The following is a 20,068-nucleotide window of genomic DNA, read 5'->3' on the forward strand; positions in this document are numbered from 1 at the left end:
AGTGGAATTTGCTGCATTTATTTGTGATTCCTTTGGGGCTCTGGAATTTCAGGATCTGACTTCTAATGGGGAATCTCTAGATGTGTTGTTTCAAATGGTGGTTTAAATTAAAAAAAAAAAAAGCAGCAGCAATAGAGCACATCACAATAGCAGGTTAAATATAGACATGGATTACAGAGCCATTGTTTTCACTCCTGCTAAATAAGACAGCGTTCTTAAAATGGAACACCACTTGACCTTTTGTGTCTCATCAGTCTGTGATTGTATTTAACTGATGCAGAGAGGAAACATTTTCCCCCTGGAACTGTCCCCTGTTGATATGACGATCGCTACTGCTGGGTCACACAATGCACAGGGCGCAGAAACTCTGCACTCCAGAACACAAGGGGGATCCTGCAGCTCATGGAGGAGCTCCGTCCATATCCCGCAATGACACACGCTCTTTTTTCAACTTCTCTCAACTTGTGCTCTCCTCTGGCAATCTCAAACCACCACAAGTACTCAAACATTCAAAAATCACTTACTTTGAAGTGGAAATTCTTGATATGCAAAGCAAGAAGCAGATCTGCATTGTGGACAAGGTGAGTATATTATTCCAGCATAGTGGGGATGTGCTTGGGTCACATGGTGCCAGTTTAGGGACTCCATTTTCACTCTGTTGTGGTCTTATTCTGTAACAGAAATACTTTCGTTATTTTCTCTGATACTAAAAACTTTTAATTAGTCACAATCCTTGGCTGTTTTTCTCCAAGATTTTTACAAATCGTCCAACACAGGTTTCTTTGAGACCTCCTGGCTGCTCTGTGGACTCAAGCTATGTCCTTAGGCTGTCTCTTGACACTTAGATGACTGTTTATTTCAGAACATGATACTTGAATGTGTACTTCAGAATGGATAATGAGTTTTAATACATTCGTAAAGCTTAGCATCTCTGCAATACTGTGGTTTCTTGTTAGTATCTAAATGTATTCTACTGCGTTCTGTTTATCAGATTGGGCAGGAAACTGGCAATTTTAAGAGATTTTATTTTGAATCAAAGTGTCTTGGTTTGCTTTTTTTTTAATAATGTGAATTAAAAAAATATAAAAACTACAGTCTAATTGTGTAAGTAGAATGAGAGGACTGGGTAAGAAGGAAGTTTACAACACAGTAAAAAGCAGCTGAGAAAATGTTTCATAAATATTTTTATCATAGTTTTTGTGATTCATTGTCCCTCAGCAGAAAAGCTGAGCTCTTGCATGCCATGAAAATGAGAAACCTAATCTATTTAGACTACAGAACTTTTCAGTAACATAGTAGAGTTTTGAGACTTACTACTTTGCTAGAAGAAAAAATAAAATAAAAAAATTCCCTTATCCTCACTGGCAACAGCTGGAAACAGTAGATAAGTTTGCTTCAAATGTTTAATTTAATGCCTTTGAAATACGCTGGGTGGAATACTACCAGATTCCTAGTGTTCTTGATCATTTAAAGAGTGTTTTTGCTATTTGTATGCCTAAAGGTAAATGTCTCATTTGTTCATTCTAATGGGGAAAAACAGTTTTTGAGAATTTTTTAATCTAGCCAAAGGGGAAACATGTACAAAATGGTCAAACAAATATGATGACTATTGGTACCAGTCCTAATGATAGTGTTTGCATTATTTAATTTATTGAATAGTATTTACTCAGTCATTAAAAATGAATTATCTAAATACTATACTGAATATGGTTTCAAAAAACCCCTTAGTCTGCTTCCTAACTCAAGCTTTGCTATAGTGTCATTAAAACAACTATATTAAGAGAAATAGAATTAGGCAAAGAGCCACATTTCAGGAATCCTTCCATGAGGCATGGAAGAACTGTAGTCTGCTGGGACAACAGTAGACCTGCGTCTTAAACTTTTTTCTGAATTTTGATGAACCTGAACATTTTCTGCACCGTCTCAAAATTATGGGCTCTGCCCCTGAAGTGGTGGAAAGAGAGTTACAAGTGGTGATTGTGAAGTACTCTCTATATAGAGGTAAAATACACATAGAGGAGCAATAACAACTGTAAACTGAAAGCGTCTGCTCAGGAATCTGTGTTTAATTTACATGTTCATGGCCAGCAGCATGGACCTTTTTATTTTTTACTTTTATTTCATAGCACTAAGGCATTGGTACAAGTATGGTACAAGTATGGTTCAAAAAAAAAAATTGGATTCTGAATGCACATTCACCTAGTTTTCTAAGTCCCTTAATTTGCTGTGATAATCCCTTCCTAAGGCAACCCTGAAAGTACAGAAGTTCCTTACTTCCATGATCATTTGTTAGTATTGGTGAACTTCATTTCAGTTTGTTATTAGAGAGAATGAGAACATTTTACTGGATTTTGCATAATCTTCTGCTGAACTAAGTATAACACTGATATAGACCTAACATGGCACTTCTAAGGCCTGTTTTCTGTTTGTAAGACAATTATGATTAGCTTCATTTCTCAGCGTTGTATGTAGTTATTACTTGTCAGGATTTAGAGTAGGAGAGACTAGGAACCATAGATTTTAAAATGTATGTATTTATACTCTTATTGTATATTGTTAGTAGCTCAGACTATTATGATTTTGCAAATACATTTATACATATACATTAATAAATCTAAAAGGACAGACAATATTCTAATGGCAGAGAGAAGACTCCTTTCTTTCTCCACATAATAGAAACTCAGGCAGAGTGACTAGATGATTAATGCTATGTCATTAAATACCAGTTACTGCTTCCAGAGGGTTAGTTTCTATGAGACCCCTGCATATGCATATGAATCCTATTCAGATTAGTGTAAGCTTTGTAAAGTCTGCACAATGATGATACATCTAACTAGTTTTGGTATTTAGAAAGAAAAGATGTTTTGTGCTCACTGCGGTGTCAGGCATTTAGAAGAGGTGTGTTTGGCTGTTTGATCTCAAGCAATCAATTGACATTAATAGGCTTTGAATCCAACATAAGTGAATGTGAATTAATTCTCTATCTGTAAAATGAAAATAACATTATTTCCTTTGGCTTTCTTACCCATCTTATACTTTGGGGAAGGATCAGTCACTTAGATTAAGTGAACTGAGTGGTTACTATAAGGCGCTGACCGTCTTTAAGATAGGCTTAAAGGAACAGAATAAATACATATTTGCCAGTTTTTTTAACCTGTAAGATGAATTCACATTTTACTATGGTATTTTCCATTGTCAGAAAAGGCAGGAAAAAATTATTCAAAGAAAGTAGTAGAAGAGGAAAACCCCAGACATTTTGTCCCACAGTCATCCCCTCTCCCCCAGGAGCAGGGTCTTGAAGAAAAATACCTAACCTTGTAAAACTTGAAGTAAATTCAGAAGACTCAGAAACACTGGCAGTCATTTTACACATGCATGCTTTGAACATGAGATTATTTGCAGGAGTATAATTTCTTTTATTTAATGTTGTCAACCTACTCTGGAGACTTTTTCTGTTATGGATATGACATTATGTTAGCAGTTTGGTGCATACGAGCTTTTCCAGTGAGTTACTTAAAGAATTTTAAAGAGAAATGAAATTGTGGCTGCCACATCCCTGCCAGTGTTCAAGGCCATGCTGAACGGGGCTTTGAACAACCTGATCTAGTGGAAGGTGTCCCTGCCAATGGCAGGGGGGTTGGAACTCGATGATCTTTAAGGTCCCTTCCAACCCAAACCATTCTATGGTGCTATAAACAATAGCAGTGTGAGATTTTTTTCCCCAGATTTGTTCTTGGTACAGAAATCAATTCTGAGGTGAGATGTCATGGAAAAGAGACTTCATATTTTGGGGAGGAGGAGAGAAGGGAGGAGAAACAAACGTGTCCCAAAATTTTTTTCCAGTTACTCTACAAAATGTCCCCAGACTACTTCTGGCAGGACAGCAGGCACCAGTGATTTATAGACAAAAGGGGGCTACCTCTGACAGTTGGAAAAGGGCATCAAAAAGGAGTTAGTAGGGAAAGCTAATTTAAACCTCTGCTACAAGCCCATCCATTTGTCCTTAAAAGCAGTACATAAATGCTCAGAGGAGGTACACTGAGAGAGGTACACTGAGACTGTACTCACGTGAACAGAACTATCCACACTCTGATCTGACGGCAGCAGGGAGACAAAAGGCACTTACATTCTGAGGAGTGCTCTGTGCGCTGTCCACGAGAGGGCAAGAGTCTGGATATGTGGGCCAGTTTGAATGAGAAAGTCCAAGGTCTTCCTCCCTGCCCAGAGAGGCAGGCCGGTGTCCTCACACACAGCATGGCTTGGCCATACGCAGAGCATCGTGCCTGACCTGAGATCCTTCTACAGCCCAGGAGAGGATTTCTCAGAACAGAAAGGTGTTTACCCAAGCCTGCACAGACCTTACAACAGCTGGTGGCTGAAGGCCACAATTAGGCAAATTTAGCCAAGAAATTTTTGCCCATATTTTGACAGTCAATCAAGGGGTGGCAAGTAACAGTTGGGCATCTTGTGGGCGAATCTTCAGTCTCTTCAACATGCACATCAATACTGCATTTTTTTTTTTTAACATGTTCTGTAGTGGAAACATGAATCATACAGTTTTCTTGCTCAGGGTGTGAAAGAAGTATTCAGCAAGGAATAAATCTCTTCTTTGGCCAGTGTAAAACAGCAGGTGAGCCTGGATGATGACAAGTGCCTTTTTTCCTCACAATCTATTAATTTCTATGGATGAAATTCCTGTCTGTCTGTAAAGAGGATAGGGCATGCAATTAATGATTTCTTATTAGAAATATTTTCAGTTGAAGAGAGTCCCAAAATGTCTAAGGATACTGACTCCTGCATTACTTCCAAAAAGCTACAGAAAACAACATAGCATACAAAATTTATTAAGTCTTAAAAATGAAAGAAAATAATCCCGTTTTGTATTTTTTTACAAATAATCCACATTTTTAATCATCAGCCACAACTTATAAAAAATACATAGTTACTCAAAAACTGTTTTACTTGTGCATTATTCCAAAAGCCTGATGTAGGTTAGTTTTAAAGTTACTGATGTGCCGTGATTTGATTTATAAATGCTGTTAAGGCAACTTATAACTCTTTCTGTTATCGCATTCGTTGTATAATGTTTTTTTCTTCAAATTGTAGTAAAACGTATTTTTCCACAAACATAGTGCAATGTAATTAATTTTATATGAGTTGCTTTTAAGGCAGAAAGTGTTACACAACATAGTTTTTACAGAATAAATCACCTTTGGGGAAAAACCAGGACAGAAAGCTTTTTCTCACCAAAAGCCTCAGAGCTCAGTAGTTTCATGCTATGCAATTTTGCAAGTTAAGCTATAAGCACAGGTGCAAACTCAGATTTTGGCTACTATGCAGTGGCCCTCCTTTCCAGAACACTTCTTAAGACCTACAGAAGAGAGCTTGCTTCCTAAGGTGTGCAGGAAAACGCCTTTTCAATTGGTGTTCTGCAAACATGATAGAAAGTAATTTCCAACTGTTCCTTAAACCAGCCCTCACGTACCCAGTGCCCTTTCCCATTGAAATCTTTTTTTGGAAAACACAGTTACTGCTAGTTAAATATTTATGGTTAATGATATACTGTAGGAACATTTAACTATTCGTTGGTGAGTGTAGATATGCCATGCAATGCCCACAATGAAATTCATGTGAACACTGTTATTTTTCTTAAATTAAAGGACCCTTGCATAGGGCCTGTGCTTTTGTTACACGTTTTTTGTCACAGCCAGCATAAAACAAGTCTTTACATCAATTCAGTCACTTGTATATACAACTCTTCTTGCAGTTAAATATTAACACAGTATATGTATTACTACATCTTTTGCCAAAGATGAATTAGGGCTTATTGTGGTTACTCTGAAAGGCTTGTCTGTTTCTGAAAGAGTTCACAAGCATTTTTGTTCGTAAAACACCTAAACCAAGTGTCCTTGTATCTGTCCACTACGGCTTCACAATACAGTGGTTTTACACTGAAACGACAGCAAAATCATATAGAATTGATATCTCCAGTACCAGAAATCTATTACTCTTGCCTGTGGGTTGCGGCTCTGTCACACAAAGTGAGCAGCCAAGAAGAACAGCAATCACCAGCTTTCTTTTGCATAGTTATCTCTAGCAAATAAAAATAACTTCTCACATCATAAGTTGGAGGTTAGACATATCACATTCATTTTAGGTGAGCAAATGCAATCAATCATTAAAATAGGTAATGAGACTCTGCAAAGGACCTCTTTGCAGTAGCAGGGCATTGCTTTTTAGCATCAGACTCTCCTTGTTTGCTTCATTCTAGGACAGTATATTAAAGAAGTCCTTTCCCAGGAAAGAAATTAGTATTTTCTTTGCTTTATATAGTCAGGGGTTTTTTTTGTTTGGGTTTTTTTTTCCCCCCCCTAAATCTTGCAATTATAATATGGCACTTCACAGGACTCTATACTCTTCTTGTGGAATGACCAGAACCTGTGCGTTTCCACAGTGCCCTCGTTTCACGCATTTTATTTCATTTTTAAGATCATTGTCTTTCTCAGTCAAGCAATCTACTATTAGAGATGTCCTGCCTCTGATGCCAAAGATGCCCAGAAGGAATTGAATAACCATCTGTGTCCAAGGAGGAGGCTTTGCTGGTAAGACCACTCGTTGATGCTGAGTCCCACAGACTAGGAATTCCCACAGCAGTACGGCTAAAGGAACACAGACAAAAAAACTAGCTAGATATAGGCTTATTACTGTGGATTTCCTCTTTTTTACTTTCTTTTGTTGGTTTGTGTCTTTACTGTATGTTTTCACAACATTCAGCACAATGGGGATCTGGTCCCTGCTGGGAGGTACTGCAAGGAAGTATGTTACGTGTTATAAAATCTATGTATTTTCTTGCCCTTTAGAATTGAATCTTATCCCTACCCCAGAGTGCTGGAGGTGATGACAGTAGTATTTTCTTCCTCGGTTATTAGTTACACTTGGTAAAATAGGTAAACATATTCAAATTCTGTTGAAGCAATGCATTACACTCATTTCTTCCTGCTCTACTACAAATTTACATCATTTTACTGTAATATAGCTACAGATTGTTCCAGATAAAGAGAGGCAGGTAGATATACTCATTTTTGCTTCATCTTTGCTGTCACCATTCTTGTTTCAATATAGCTTTTTAAATGGAATACCTGGAAAAATAGCCTTTGATTTATCTAGAAGAGAGAGACTGAGGAGAGGAGAAGCTGGTAACTTTAAGGCATTTAGCATTTGTAAAGGGGTGATTTGAAGACTTAGAAGCTACTTACTACAGAAGACTAATGCTTCGGCTGATACTAATTTTCAAACTTAGAAGTGCCTTTAAATGACAGGGTTTATACATCTCTCATTTTAGACAGAAAAATCTAAGCCTGGGGGAAGAAAGAAAGAGTTAGATATAATAAATGATAAAAAAAAAAAAAAAAAAGCTCAATTCAAAGTTTGGTGAAAACAAGAAAATGTACTTCTGAGACACTGGTAGCGCTCCAATTCTTCATGAACATAAGCCATTCTGGCCAATGGTAAAAGCCAGCTATGCTACCAGAGCAGTGAATATTGCCAAATGTGTATCTATAAAGACAGGTTCCCACCCAGTGTGAAAATGCCCTCTTTTCCACCATAGTTATGACATTTTACCCCAGCTGCACATTTGCCTAATTTATTACATCAAAGACAATTCACAGATTATTGCAAATTGTGAATGTACTGGAGCAATACAAGACCACAGGGAGCTATAGGTGTTTTATTAGACTAAGAGTTAGTCAGTGCAGCTCATGATGGAAATTTAGGTGTATAATGGCATCTCATATAGGCATTGTTATAGCATTAAAATACTCCTGCACATGATTTATTGGTCCATCAGACCATGCTTCAAGTTTTTCTGAAATCAGATCTGTGATTCTACATTAAATACCTGAGCCATGTAGTAATGAGTCTGTAAATATCTAGCAGTATCTATAAGTGCTATTATTATAACATATCTGCCTATGTTTAAAGAATTAAACCTTAAAACACAAGCTTTCCTTTTTTAATACATACAGATCTTGTGTTACAAGAGAACAACTTGTGACAGTCAGGGAATCTGTACCAGAAATATAGCAAGCAACTCTTCATTGCACTTGGTACTGTGAAAAGTACTTAGACTTCTAACTGACCTGATGATGGCTAATTGTTCTCATAGATCACCTTCATTTTCCATTCCTTTCTGCTTCTCAGCTTACTGCTTCCCTTCATGGACCAGAGGGCTTGCTGTCTTTCCATCTTTCCCTGCCTGTTCTTGCCAACATAACTTTGGACCTACTGGCCAAATATAAATACTTCTGCAAGAGGGTTCCTGCTTGTTTAATGGAAGTTGGTGGCTGTGTTGCATAGTTTCAAAGCAGGGAGCACAGGCACAGTGCAGCCTTCACCCCCGCTGTATGCCAGCAGTCACCTCAACATGCACCTTCTGACCAGGCTATCAGTAAGCGCATGGCAGCAATACAGCTCCAGTTTCTTGCCCTGTGAAAACATCATGGCAGATGGGAAAGGTTATGGGGCAGCTGGAAAAGGCTTTGAGGTCCTTTATTAGTAGAAAGTAAGACTTTATTAGCCCTGCTTCTCATAGAACCTCTTGTTTTGCCAATTCATGTTCTCCTCTGAATTTTCTTTAGAGTTGATCTCTCTCCTGCTTTTTATTTTGATACAGTCTCCTAAATAGTTTGTGACCATCCTGTGCTAAGTATTGGTTGTGTTTCTTTGGTATGCTGCTTTATTTTAGATGTTATCAGTCTGCATAGGAATAAAAAAGCAAACATAAACCTCTACAGTCATTTGATAGAAACGGGAAAACAAATTGAGAGAGATTTCACAGCTAAGCTACACACTTAATCTTTGCTAAGACTGGCAATCAAAATCTGAACAAACAAAACCCTAAACCTCTTCCTGAGAAAAAGTGGTCAAATTTGGTGGGTTTTTTTAAGTGTGTATCCCAAATATTGTTTTCTTTGCGAATTACAGTGAAAAAAAGGGTCTTGAATTTTTTATGAGGTAGAATCTGGGAAAGATTTTATTACAGATTAATTCTGGAACCCTTCAATCTTCAATCAGTTATGACACAATAAATATTTCAAGTACAATTTATTTTTAAATTTAATAGTGTATTTATTTGAATATTATTTCCTATTGGGTTATTTTTCATGCCCTAAGAGCCATGTGTTGTATTATTTTACACCATCATGATTGATGTGTCATAAAATAATGCAAAAGTAATGAAAGTTCCATACTGGTGAGAAATAGAAAGACATGAAAATAACACAAGGAAATTATTTTTCAGCATGTTCCTGAAGCAGGATTTAAAACAAAACAAAACAACATTTTCTATTTCATTTTTAAAATTTGAAGTCAATGCAAATCTACACATCCAGAGTTTTGCCAGAACAATTCATTTCCCTACAGAGAAGTGTTGTGACAGTGACTGGTTCTGCTGTTAAAACTTTCAAAGTGAATACAACAACCTTACTTGGTTCCCTTTAACAAAAGGTCAGAAGGCATGGAGATGTACCAATTCTAGTCAGATGCATTCAGAAATAGGTGAATGTGTCGAATTTTGTAAATTGAGGGATGGCCTGCACTCCGTCTGCTAACGGTTTGCATTCTTTTTGCTTCCACTCTCATCTTAGCAGAGGTAGAAAAAGCTCCTTCTAGTGTCTGACACCTTTTCAGAAAATTTTTTGCAAAGGGGAAGATCTTTTTTAATATAAATACCCAGCTAGCAGTACAAAAAAACCACAGCAGCTTTAGAGACAAGCTTGGTTAGTGATAACCGACATGACTACAGCTGGCAAGCATACGGCTATGTGTATGTATTCTTAGATAATTTGACCCATAATCACTAGAAAGATTAGTCAGTTGGATTATCTCATATCCAAGGCTCATGTGACCACATATTAATCTAGGAGACAGCTAAGAGACACATCCCTCTACTCACGTAAAGTGGAACTGATGTGCTAAAACCATAGTTCTGAATATCTCCAGTTTCTGGGAAGACAGGCTTGAGATCAGAGCTAGCTGTTTGGCAGTTCACTGCAGTCTACCGAGTAAAATATTAAATTTTATATAATACCTTTGTGTAGTAGCTGACAACACTTGTCTACATGTAGTTATTTCTATATAATTTCCACGGTGAGCTCACCTGTTTATATCTCTTTGGACATGACCAGCATACTGGTTCACCAAGTTAACAAGAGAGCAGTGTGGGACACACTGAGGGAGTTTACAGTAAAACAATATCCAATTTTTAATACTGTCTTTGAAAATTAATTGTAAGAAAAAGTAATCTGATCTAGAAGCCAAATTCACAAAACATGGAAATCAATTAGAACAGATGTTTTCCTGATTAACTTTCTGTGAAATGTTGCTGATTTCTAATAATACGGCATGATCCCAAAGCAAGGACAGGGTGTGAAACCAGCAATGATGAAGTATTTGCTGAGTGCTGAATTTGGAAATTACCTGGCTTTCCCATTAGCTGGTTATCTGTATTGGGGTCAGATCCTCAGCTGCAATAAGCTGTTCAAGCTGTCATCCTTTTGAACAAATTTACCCTGGCTGAAGATGGGTAATCTTCATTTGGTTAATGAGCAGCTGGAGTGGCAGTATTTCTGGATTTCTTCAATTACGGAAAATGAGTGCTTGTTGGAAAGCAGGTGACTCAGCAGTGCAGTGGTACTGGTATGTCACTAAGAGAAAAAATATTCAAAGGGAAATATTGAATGAAAGATCACTTATTCGCTAAAATTCTATTATTCAAACTCTTATTGATATTCTGCTGACCTCTAACCCCTAAAATAAATATTGAGTGCAAGAACTGTGTGATGCAATTACTCACAGATCATCAGATTTGTTATAATTCCTTGACTTATAAATGTGAAAGAGGTATGAAGTAGATAACTATCGGATTCGCTTTCGCTCACAAAAGGCAGTATTAAGTTCCCACATCTTTCACTTACTGCTCTTCCTTGAGTCATAGGCTAAATTACTAATACTGTATTTTAAATCTTAAAAAGAAATGTGATGCTTTGTGCATTGCTGCATAAAGGAAGGATGGAACTAGAATGGCTGACCCAGAAAGGTGCTTTCATTCTTGAACTCTTAAAAAATGAAAAGTTGCCTTGAATGGAAAAGTAGAAGAATTTTGCTATGAAGATACAGGAAAAATAGGATTTGAAGTTTTTAAATAATCCTTTTCTGAATGAAAAGTGTAACGAATGCAACCCACACCTGTAAAATCTGCATTTCTTCGTAACATTGTTTTGTGAAGAAAAATTAGCCTTGAACATTGCACATGACAACAACCTACTAGAAAGTTATCTATATTTAAAATCTGGTGTTAGAGTACAAGTTAAGTTGGAGGTAAAACTGGCTTGACCATCAGACATAGAAGATATATGTCAAGTAAGAGGTATTTTTACAAAGAAATCTATCTTGTTTTAAATAAGCTAAGGATGGTCTTTCACTCTGTTTTCTCTTTTCGTATTTGAAAAATGCTGAAATAGAGGAAAAGGAAGGTTATAACACTTTCAGAAATAATTCAAATGAATAAAAGGAGAGTAAGACAAATAATTACAGTGAAACATTCCAGGGTTCCTTATTCAGTTAGCACAAAGGGTAATAAGAGCAGATGCTGTTCCAGTCCATACAATTCTTTAGCTAGTATTGATGTACAATGAAAAGAACAAAAGATAATTAATGTTCTATAAAGAGGACACTTTTAGTAGTAAGCTGATGTTTCAGCATCCATCTTCACATTGATCAATATTAGAAACTATAACTTCACCACTTGTTTTATGAGGCCTTTAAAAAAGGACACAGAATTATCAAGATCATAAAAAAACGTATTTCATTCTTTTGTGGCTATAGACTCATTATTCTTCCTGGGAAAGGACACTGTGATTCCTCTATGTCATTGCCCATTCTGAAGAGGACAGCATTCATTTTATTTTTCAACTTGCGATCTGTGTAGTTCGTCTCAAGTGGAAAGGTCCTTCTCTAATCCAGCTGATCCATAAAACAAATGTCTTCCTGCTCTCCTGGCTGGATGCGTGCTCTAGGCCTTTCTGCACATGCAGCCCGTACAGTGTGTTGTCACACAGAGCTGCCAGACTGCGACTAACCAACCAAGTACATGCTCTGCTTGGTCCTGAGCTGGCAGCATCTAGACCAGCTCTGGCCTAAAGCAGCTTGGATGTACTCAAGCACAGCAGGGCTCTTGCTAGTGATCTTTGCCTCTCTCACAGGTGTTGTACAGAGCACAGTCCCCCCCACCTGCAGCTATGTGGTTCAAACACCAGCTTTGGAGGAAGGAGAGGTTGTGTGTGGTGGTTCACATAACAGCACATGGATACACTGACTGGTTCCTCCGCTGCAGCAGGCTGTTCTAAACACAGATCCTGGCAGGCACTTTGTAACTTTTAAACACCTAAGGCATACGAATGCTTCTGTAGTTAGACCTGAAACCAAAGCTTAAACTAATTTTTTGATAGCTAAAGATGACACATACTCAGAAGAGCAGGAGATGGAGACCATGAGTTGTTTTGTGCTAGCACTGCTCTGTGAGCATGCTAAGCTTAAAGGTCTTTCAGCTTCCCTTGACTTAATCAGATGACCAGCTCTCCAGAGCATGAGTTGGCCCTGGCTTCAAACTTTTGCAGAACCCATCACGGTAAGATCTCTTTTAGGGATGCAGGCTCTTCAGTAACATGGCTTATGCTGTATTTAGAAAGCCAGATCATTCTCCATCACATTGGAAAAGACGATCCCTGTCCTTGATCTGCAGGTCTGAAAAGCTGCACACCCGCCCTGCACTAGGACACATGACAGATTCTGGTCTGCAGTCTTGTGTGCTGTACAGTCATTGCCAGCTAACAGCATTTGCATTCATACCTGGGGAGATTCTGGGCTCCAGACCTCACGGGTGTGAGATTACAAGGTGTGAGAAAGCAAATTCAGATAATTTTAGAGGTTTTGAAAACAGAACCCCCCCACTATCTCTCATATTCAAAACCACAGCAGTGGTACACATCAGAAGAAAAGACACATGTAGAGTAGGGGAATGTGGTGGTCTACTGGATGTTGCATGAAATGGCTTAAGTACAATGAATACAGATAAAATGTTTTCTTAGCTTCTTCTATTGTTCCCTGTAGCTAGGAAGAAAAGAGACACAGCTGGCATTAGGAACTCCAAGGGCAATGTCCCCTTCCTGACCCAGTACTGTTCAACATGGTTTGGGTGCAACGCAGACCTTAGTGATGTTGGGGAGGGGGGAAAGGAAGGGTACATGCTTGGCTTCGAGGAGCCCAGCCTTTGATCTGGGTGGAGTTGGTATTGCTTAGCAGCTGCATCAGAGACACAAGTCATGGTTTAAGTAGAGATTCACCTATGGCAGTTTCTGCAAATAAGGACTTTTCCAATGCCCACTAAACCCCTCTGTAACTGTGGAAAAGAAAGTATTCTAAACCCAAAGAAAAAGCTAGGAAAAATCTGAATTTTGCATACCATTTAGCACAGATATAATTTTACAGCTTTAAGTCATTGAAATCTGTATTGAGCTCTCTGCCTGTTCATATTATTACTAGAAATAAGTTGGCTTACTCCTGAGCACTAATAGCATGTATACTGTATAATTGTGTGGGGTGGCAAATTATATAAGACCAAAACTTTTCTTTCTATATTAATTTGTTGCTTTGAAGTCAGCAACTTTATTTTCTTACATCAGTATTTCTCCCAACTCAGTCTTATCAGCTAAACAACATATGTTAACCTGCTGATCACTACTAGCAGAATTTCTTATTTTTCCTCTATTTTTTTTTCCACATGGTTTTTGTCACAATTCACTAATATCACTAATAAGTACAATAGATTAGTATCACTAATAAGTACAATAGATAGATAGATAGATAGATATCACCAATCACATTTGGAAGAAGTGGGGTTGCAGGCTAAAGATGGTGCCAAGATCCAAGCAAGGCTCAGTAAGTCAATTAATGCTTAAGTGTACAAGTTCTAACTAATGCAATGAAACAGGAATTGGACTGCCCAGCAAACACCATAGAAATCTTTAGGTGGGAAGAGGCAGACATACTTCTGCAGAGCAGAACCGCTGGGTTCTTGTGTAACTACAAATGAGGCTATGCCAAGCCACTGACACATTCTGGTTCAACTGGGGGAATTTGGAGATAGGGTGAACCAGGTGAGGAGTGGCCAGCCAGGGAAAATGGTACTATGGCTGTTTCTCTACCTCAACCCAAAGAAGTTCTGCTGCTCCTCAAGATTTTGCTATACGTCACCACCACTTCATAGTGTTATTAGCCTGTGCAGGTGCCTTAAGTCTCCAAGGAAGGTGGTTTTCTGAATTCTGTTGTCTAAATGCAGCAATGAGATCTCTTGCTAGAGCCAAAACAGATCCCCATAGTTAACACACAGTTCAATTTACTTCTCAGTCTCTCTGCTTAAATGAACAATACAGAATATGAAATCAGTGCCAACAGCAAAGGATAGTCTTGTTAAGACCAGATCTTCACCTCTTGCCACCTCGCTCTCAAGCTCAGCATGCTACTTCCTGAAATGTTCCATTGCCTTTCTTTGTAAATGCAAGGTACTTCTTAGTCTTTTGCTCTAGTAAATCGTAACTCTGTTCTCAGATACTTTCTACAAAGTGTATTAAGAAATCAATATACATAATAAAATAGAGCCTAAAAGGCCTCCAGATCACCATCTAACACTGTGACACCTGAATTGCTTCAGTGAACATGAATAACAGCATGCAGAAACAAATTTATTTCAGGCACAAAGTACAGAACCTGCCACCTTTGCCACTGCTACTGGCCCCTCAGGAAAACCCTTTCATGTCTCCAAGTGACATGCACCAGCATGCTTGAACCTAACTTTAAAGCTAACCCTTCAAGCTTTCCCTCTGGTTTCATCTTGGGAACAGTTATTGCCTCAAGCAAGGCTGGCAGCTTTCCCTCTTGACCCTTCTATTAGACAAGCAGAGATGGACAAATTTTAATAACATACTAACATGGGAGAGCAAATTTACTGATTTGCTTCATTATTACCTAAGGAACTTGCAGACAAATTGAATCATCTCTTCATTAGAGGAGGAGAGAAGGGATCCCAGAGTGAAGAAGACAGACAAATTAATCTGCGTGCATTTTGTTATCTTTTCCAGGTACCTCCATCCTCTACCCTTCTTGATGTGAAACACAAATTTCACAAAGCATGTGAGTACTACAGTAGCAGGCTGGAGGCATGGCTAGAAGCTTTTCAGCTTGGAGAAATTGTCAAATTTATTTTTCATTAAATCTTGCAGGAAAGATGAGGCTGGCCTGACACTCTAGTGCTATATAAGAGCACTGTTTGGGCTAAGGTTCTACTGGAGCTATCATAGATGTGAAAGGCTGGAAGGAGAGGACTTCATAATTTATCACTGCCGGCCCATTAGGGGCAATACTTTTCTATCTTCTTTTTAACAGTACACAGTGTCAATTCAAGACCACAACTGCATTTGCCCTCCCAGTGTTATATTTGATAAGCTTTGATAACATGAGGTTGCTTCAAGCTGGCCACAGACAAGCCCTGTAGACTAAAAATCTACTGCAGTGAGGAACTGGAGCAGAGAGTGGTTAAATGACTTCTCTGGGATTGTGCAGGCAATCTGACAGACTTCTCAACTGGCTCAGCCATGACCAGTTCCTTAATGGTCAGGGCAACCTGGGCAACCTCTCTTTCTTCTAGTATCACTTTTCTTGGTTTTCACATCCATGAGGTGGGGAAAAAATAGTGGGGGAGATGTAATTTTTGCACATACAGACTGCAGACTTGGACCTTGTACATAAGAAGAGATGAGAGCAATCACACTCAAAAAATTCCTCTTTTCTTCCTGCCAGAGAACAGAGCAGTTTTGCTGGAGGCTTCCCTTTTGCCTCTTCCTAGTTCTATGCCTCCAGCTCTTACTGGAGGGAGGTTGTTGGAAAGATGGGAGAAGGAACAATGAAAGTAGCTGAGCACCAAATTTTGGTGGCATTTGCCTTTATCCACTGAATTGCTGATCAGGATTTTGAGGAGTGGCGCCAAATGTACCTGAAAACTGCAAGACACGTATGTGTATGCAGTTGAGATCTGAAATGCTAAAATACTGCTGTATTTGCATGTGTAGAGATCCTAAGTGTGGCATTCTTGCTCCTAGACTGCAAAACGGTTCTCCCACTTCTGCCTGTAGGAAGTAAGGTATTACTTGTAATGAAGACTTAAAAACTTGAGTGTCACCAGCATTAGAGATGTACAGGTCTATGCAAGGCCTGTTACCTTGAATTGGACTTCTTGGAATTACAGGGGTATTTAGCTGAGCAGAAAAAGGTGCAACAAAAATTGAGGGTTGGAAGTGAAGGCCAGAGAAACTCAAGTTAGGAATGAGGTAATGAGGTATTTTTCTCAAGAGACAGGACAGTTTACTGTTGGAGTAATCATCTTAGATGATGGACTTTCATTATATTTACAAAAAGGGTGTATTCAACTAAAGGCTAGATGCCTTTTATTACAAAAAAAAAAAAAGGGTGCTTAGTCAAACACTAATACTCTTGAGTTCAGAGTAGGGAGGTAGAAAAACTATTATGCTTCTCCTCTGTCCTTAGAATTTAATAAACGCCAGAGCTGAAGGCTTTTGTGATTGCACAAACATTCAGTTGATGAAGCAAAAGGCTGTTGACCTGACTGCTCTAAAACTAGTTGTTTTCACTCCCTGTAAGAGCCTGTAAAACACGAAACGGTAAAAGTTAAAAAAACCCCACAGCTAAATATGAAAAGGCTGAGTGCATAAGTTTTAATATTTCAGTAAAAGTATGTCCTTCCATCAGTTTATGAAATGCAGTGCATTTCTGACTAGACTCTCTTAAATCAATTGAAACTGGATTTATGTTGATGCAGCTTAAATTAGCTGAAGATCACTGGCACAGAGTTTTATCCCAATTTAACTGTAATAAGGTTTTTAATGGATTTGGGCTAAAATGGTGAAAGTTTATTGTATAAGCCATTTTAATGGCTCCTGTATTCATATTTAGAGATATCTTACTCCCAGTGCCGTAAGTGAAGCTGAGTACAAAGGAAGCAATACAACAAAACACGGTACAAATTGTGAACTTGTGGCAGTACAAGGTTTTACAGTATATGGAAGGGCTGGCATGTGCCTCCACTACTTTTTCAGTTCTCGATTTTTTTATGTCAATTCCTCACATTTCCAGAGTACACCATATCAGTGTCCTGTGTCCTTTCTTCCCATTCCAGCTCATTGCTTTGATCTCTCTTTTCCAGTTCAGCCTGGATGTTGTTGTCTCATAAGGTTCCCCCATCCTCTTCCTCCTTTCCCACTTTCAAAGAACAAGCCTTCACTTTTTTCTTTTCATACAGTTTGGAGGATGACAGCTAATAGAATACAGTTCTTTTAGGCAAGAGCTGGTAAGGGGCTGAAGTTGATCTGTGGATGCTTATGGTTAACGTGTTATTTTGTACTAGCTCATGCATTCATTCCTTTCATTTTATGTGTGCCAGACTCACATGTTCTTCTACAGTCTCTCGCTAAAACACACTCCTACGCACACCCCTTTACAGTCTTCCTGTCTTCATACATGCTCCTTTGATAATCCATGCAATTAAGCTTTCTGCTCAGCTGGTATCTTGTCAGCCCTCTAGTGAGAGGAACCCCTGTGCAGCTATTTCGCAAACATCATCTCTGTCACTGATCAGTTTTCATTGCCTGATTCAAGAAAGAAGAAAAAATCTGAATTATGAATTACTGCACAGGAGGATGTTAATCATTAAAATAAAAAATGAAAAATAATAAAAAAAAAAAGAGATGCAAGAGACACATAATATGTTACTGCCAAGTAGTGTTTAAGTCAGTCAAACATTAGTTTGGATCTGTGTTTATATGAAAAGCAGAATATGAACTCAGAAGTCCAGAAACAAATACAGAAATACTCCTCAGCTTTTACTTGACCAAAACTCTCTCTACTGAAACAACCCCATCAAAACATAACCCTGTGTTTTCTGTGGCACTGAGTTCTGGAGGGCAATCCCAGTTTTATCACTGGAGATTTGGGGAACCCATGAGCTCTGTGGAAAATAACCATCTAAGATAAACTGGCATTTCCATGGGAAATGAAAGGCTTTCTCTTTTTAAGTGGTTTTGAAGCAGCCTCCGGCCGCTGTAGCCACTGCCTCTTGCAGGGACAAACAGGGGCAGCACAGAACAGCAGTTTCCCTGTTGCAGCTTTCCAGCCATTGGCTCCAGAGGGACTTTTTATAACAGATGTTAAATCCAGGCTGTCGTGCTTAATAGCAATCATCACACCTGCCCACCACGAATCTACCTAATCCTTTTTAAACCTACTTACAGTTTTGACCTCAGCAAAACCCTCTGGGAAGGAATTCCACAATATAAGTATGTTCTGGACAAATGTCTATTCTTCTATTTCTTGATATTTTCTGCAGGAAATTGAGTGGCAGCTGAGTGCCTGGGTTTTACTGGCCATTACACTGTACAATCTAACGTATGGTCAAAGAAGCCTCAATCAAATTGGTGCTGTACACTAGGTGACTTTACTACTATTTTCCTCATTCCTTTGGCTAGCTGGCAGAGGTGAAACCAAGCCAAAAGCTAAGTGTATAAGAAGCAAGGCTCTTGTCCCATTTTTTCAGTTGCTTATGAGTTAAGTACCTGGCATTTTCTTTACTTTGTAGGCTAAACTTTGCAAGCTCTTGTCCTCGGAAATAAGTCTTCACCTTTAATTTATTTTTATCTTTGCAAAATGCATTGGACTACCGGGGAGGAAATCTTACTGGTAGAAATGAAAAACCGTGATAATAATGCAAATTCAAGTATCACATAACTAAAATAAAATACCTGTAGAACAGGTAATATAGTGAAGCCAATGATCATTAAATATTTTCAAGGTTACTGCACAAAAGTTGCTGAAAAAGATCTTGAAAGAAGAGGAAGAACAGAAAAGAGAGGGGGAAATAAGATCTCAGCTATACCGTAACAAACTCATGGATGCAACCTGCACAAGGAGGTAGCACAACTGGCACTACCCTTTGAAGTCAGAAAAATGAGCTTAGGGAGGCCAGGAACTGCCACCTAGATGGAAGGAGCAGGCAAGGAAGGAAGAGCAGATGGGAGAAAGCCTGGAGATGGGTGGAAGGAAAAAGAGAAGTTGAAAGAGAACTGAAAACACATGCAGAGCACCCTGGTCTGCAGAGAGGAATGAGGTGCTCAAGGAATATTACAAGCTGCCTGCTGTCCCAATAAAATACTAACTCCTAACCCTTCAGCTCCAAAATTGCAGGCCCCTCCAACCAACCTAACAGATGTTACTTCGGACATTTAAAATAAACAATGTCAATGAAAGTAAATCAGTAAGAAAGAAATTGTCAGTAGGTGGCACTGAAGAATAAACACCATCATTTCTGGACTCTATGGAACTTCAGAAGACTGCTATGCTATCTTACAACTGCTTCTTACAGGTATTTCTATAGCACTCCTAAGAGCTATGTTTCCTGGAAAACCGCTATCTTCTGTTGCTTTCCTCTAGAGAGAAGACAAGGAGAAAGACAGTGAAATTCCTTTTTCATGGTGGGGATCATTCTCTCCTTTAGGCTCCTCCTTACCAGGCTGTAGGGCAGTGTGTTAGGATGCAATTATCTGCCAGGTTTTACCTACTGCTCTTGTCCTGTATGTTCCCCAGAAGCCATAGGAGAACAGGTAGCCCCTTAGGTGTCATTACCCTGCAGACCTCCTGGTCAGAGCACACCTTGTCTGACACCCTGCACAAAAGCAGGATCAGAGGCTCCTGTGCAGGCCCTTCCAACACACCATTTCACTGAGTCTATCACACACTCCCACTGACTTCTAAGTGCCTTGAATAAGATCTTCATCACCTAATGTAAAGAGATACCTTACCATCCCAGACGACAAGCATAAGCAGAAGTACCATATCACACAATTATTTTCCAGCTGCATGGAAGGCCTGTGCATATTCTCCCTCC

The 20,068-nt window shown here is 38.8% G+C and overlaps 1 protein-coding gene across 1 annotated transcript in view; it reads left to right on the plus strand.

Annotated features, from left to right (window-relative positions):
* Window positions 1-306: 306 nt before the first annotated feature.
* The window catches only part of TECRL (trans-2,3-enoyl-CoA reductase like), a 65,210-nt gene continuing 45,448 nt past the window's right edge, over window positions 307-20,068 (plus strand). The window contains exons 1-2 of the mRNA XM_030491943.1: window positions 307-581; window positions 15,198-15,249. Coding sequence (XP_030347803.1) covers window positions 348-581; window positions 15,198-15,249 — 286 coding nt within the window. The 5' untranslated portion in view covers window positions 307-347. The remainder of the gene's footprint in view (window positions 582-15,197; window positions 15,250-20,068) is intronic.

The sequence above is a fragment of the Strigops habroptila genome, chromosome 7 (genome assembly GCF_004027225.2).
Source record: "Strigops habroptila isolate Jane chromosome 7, bStrHab1.2.pri, whole genome shotgun sequence".
Taxonomy (NCBI): Eukaryota; Metazoa; Chordata; class Aves; order Psittaciformes; family Psittacidae; genus Strigops; species Strigops habroptila.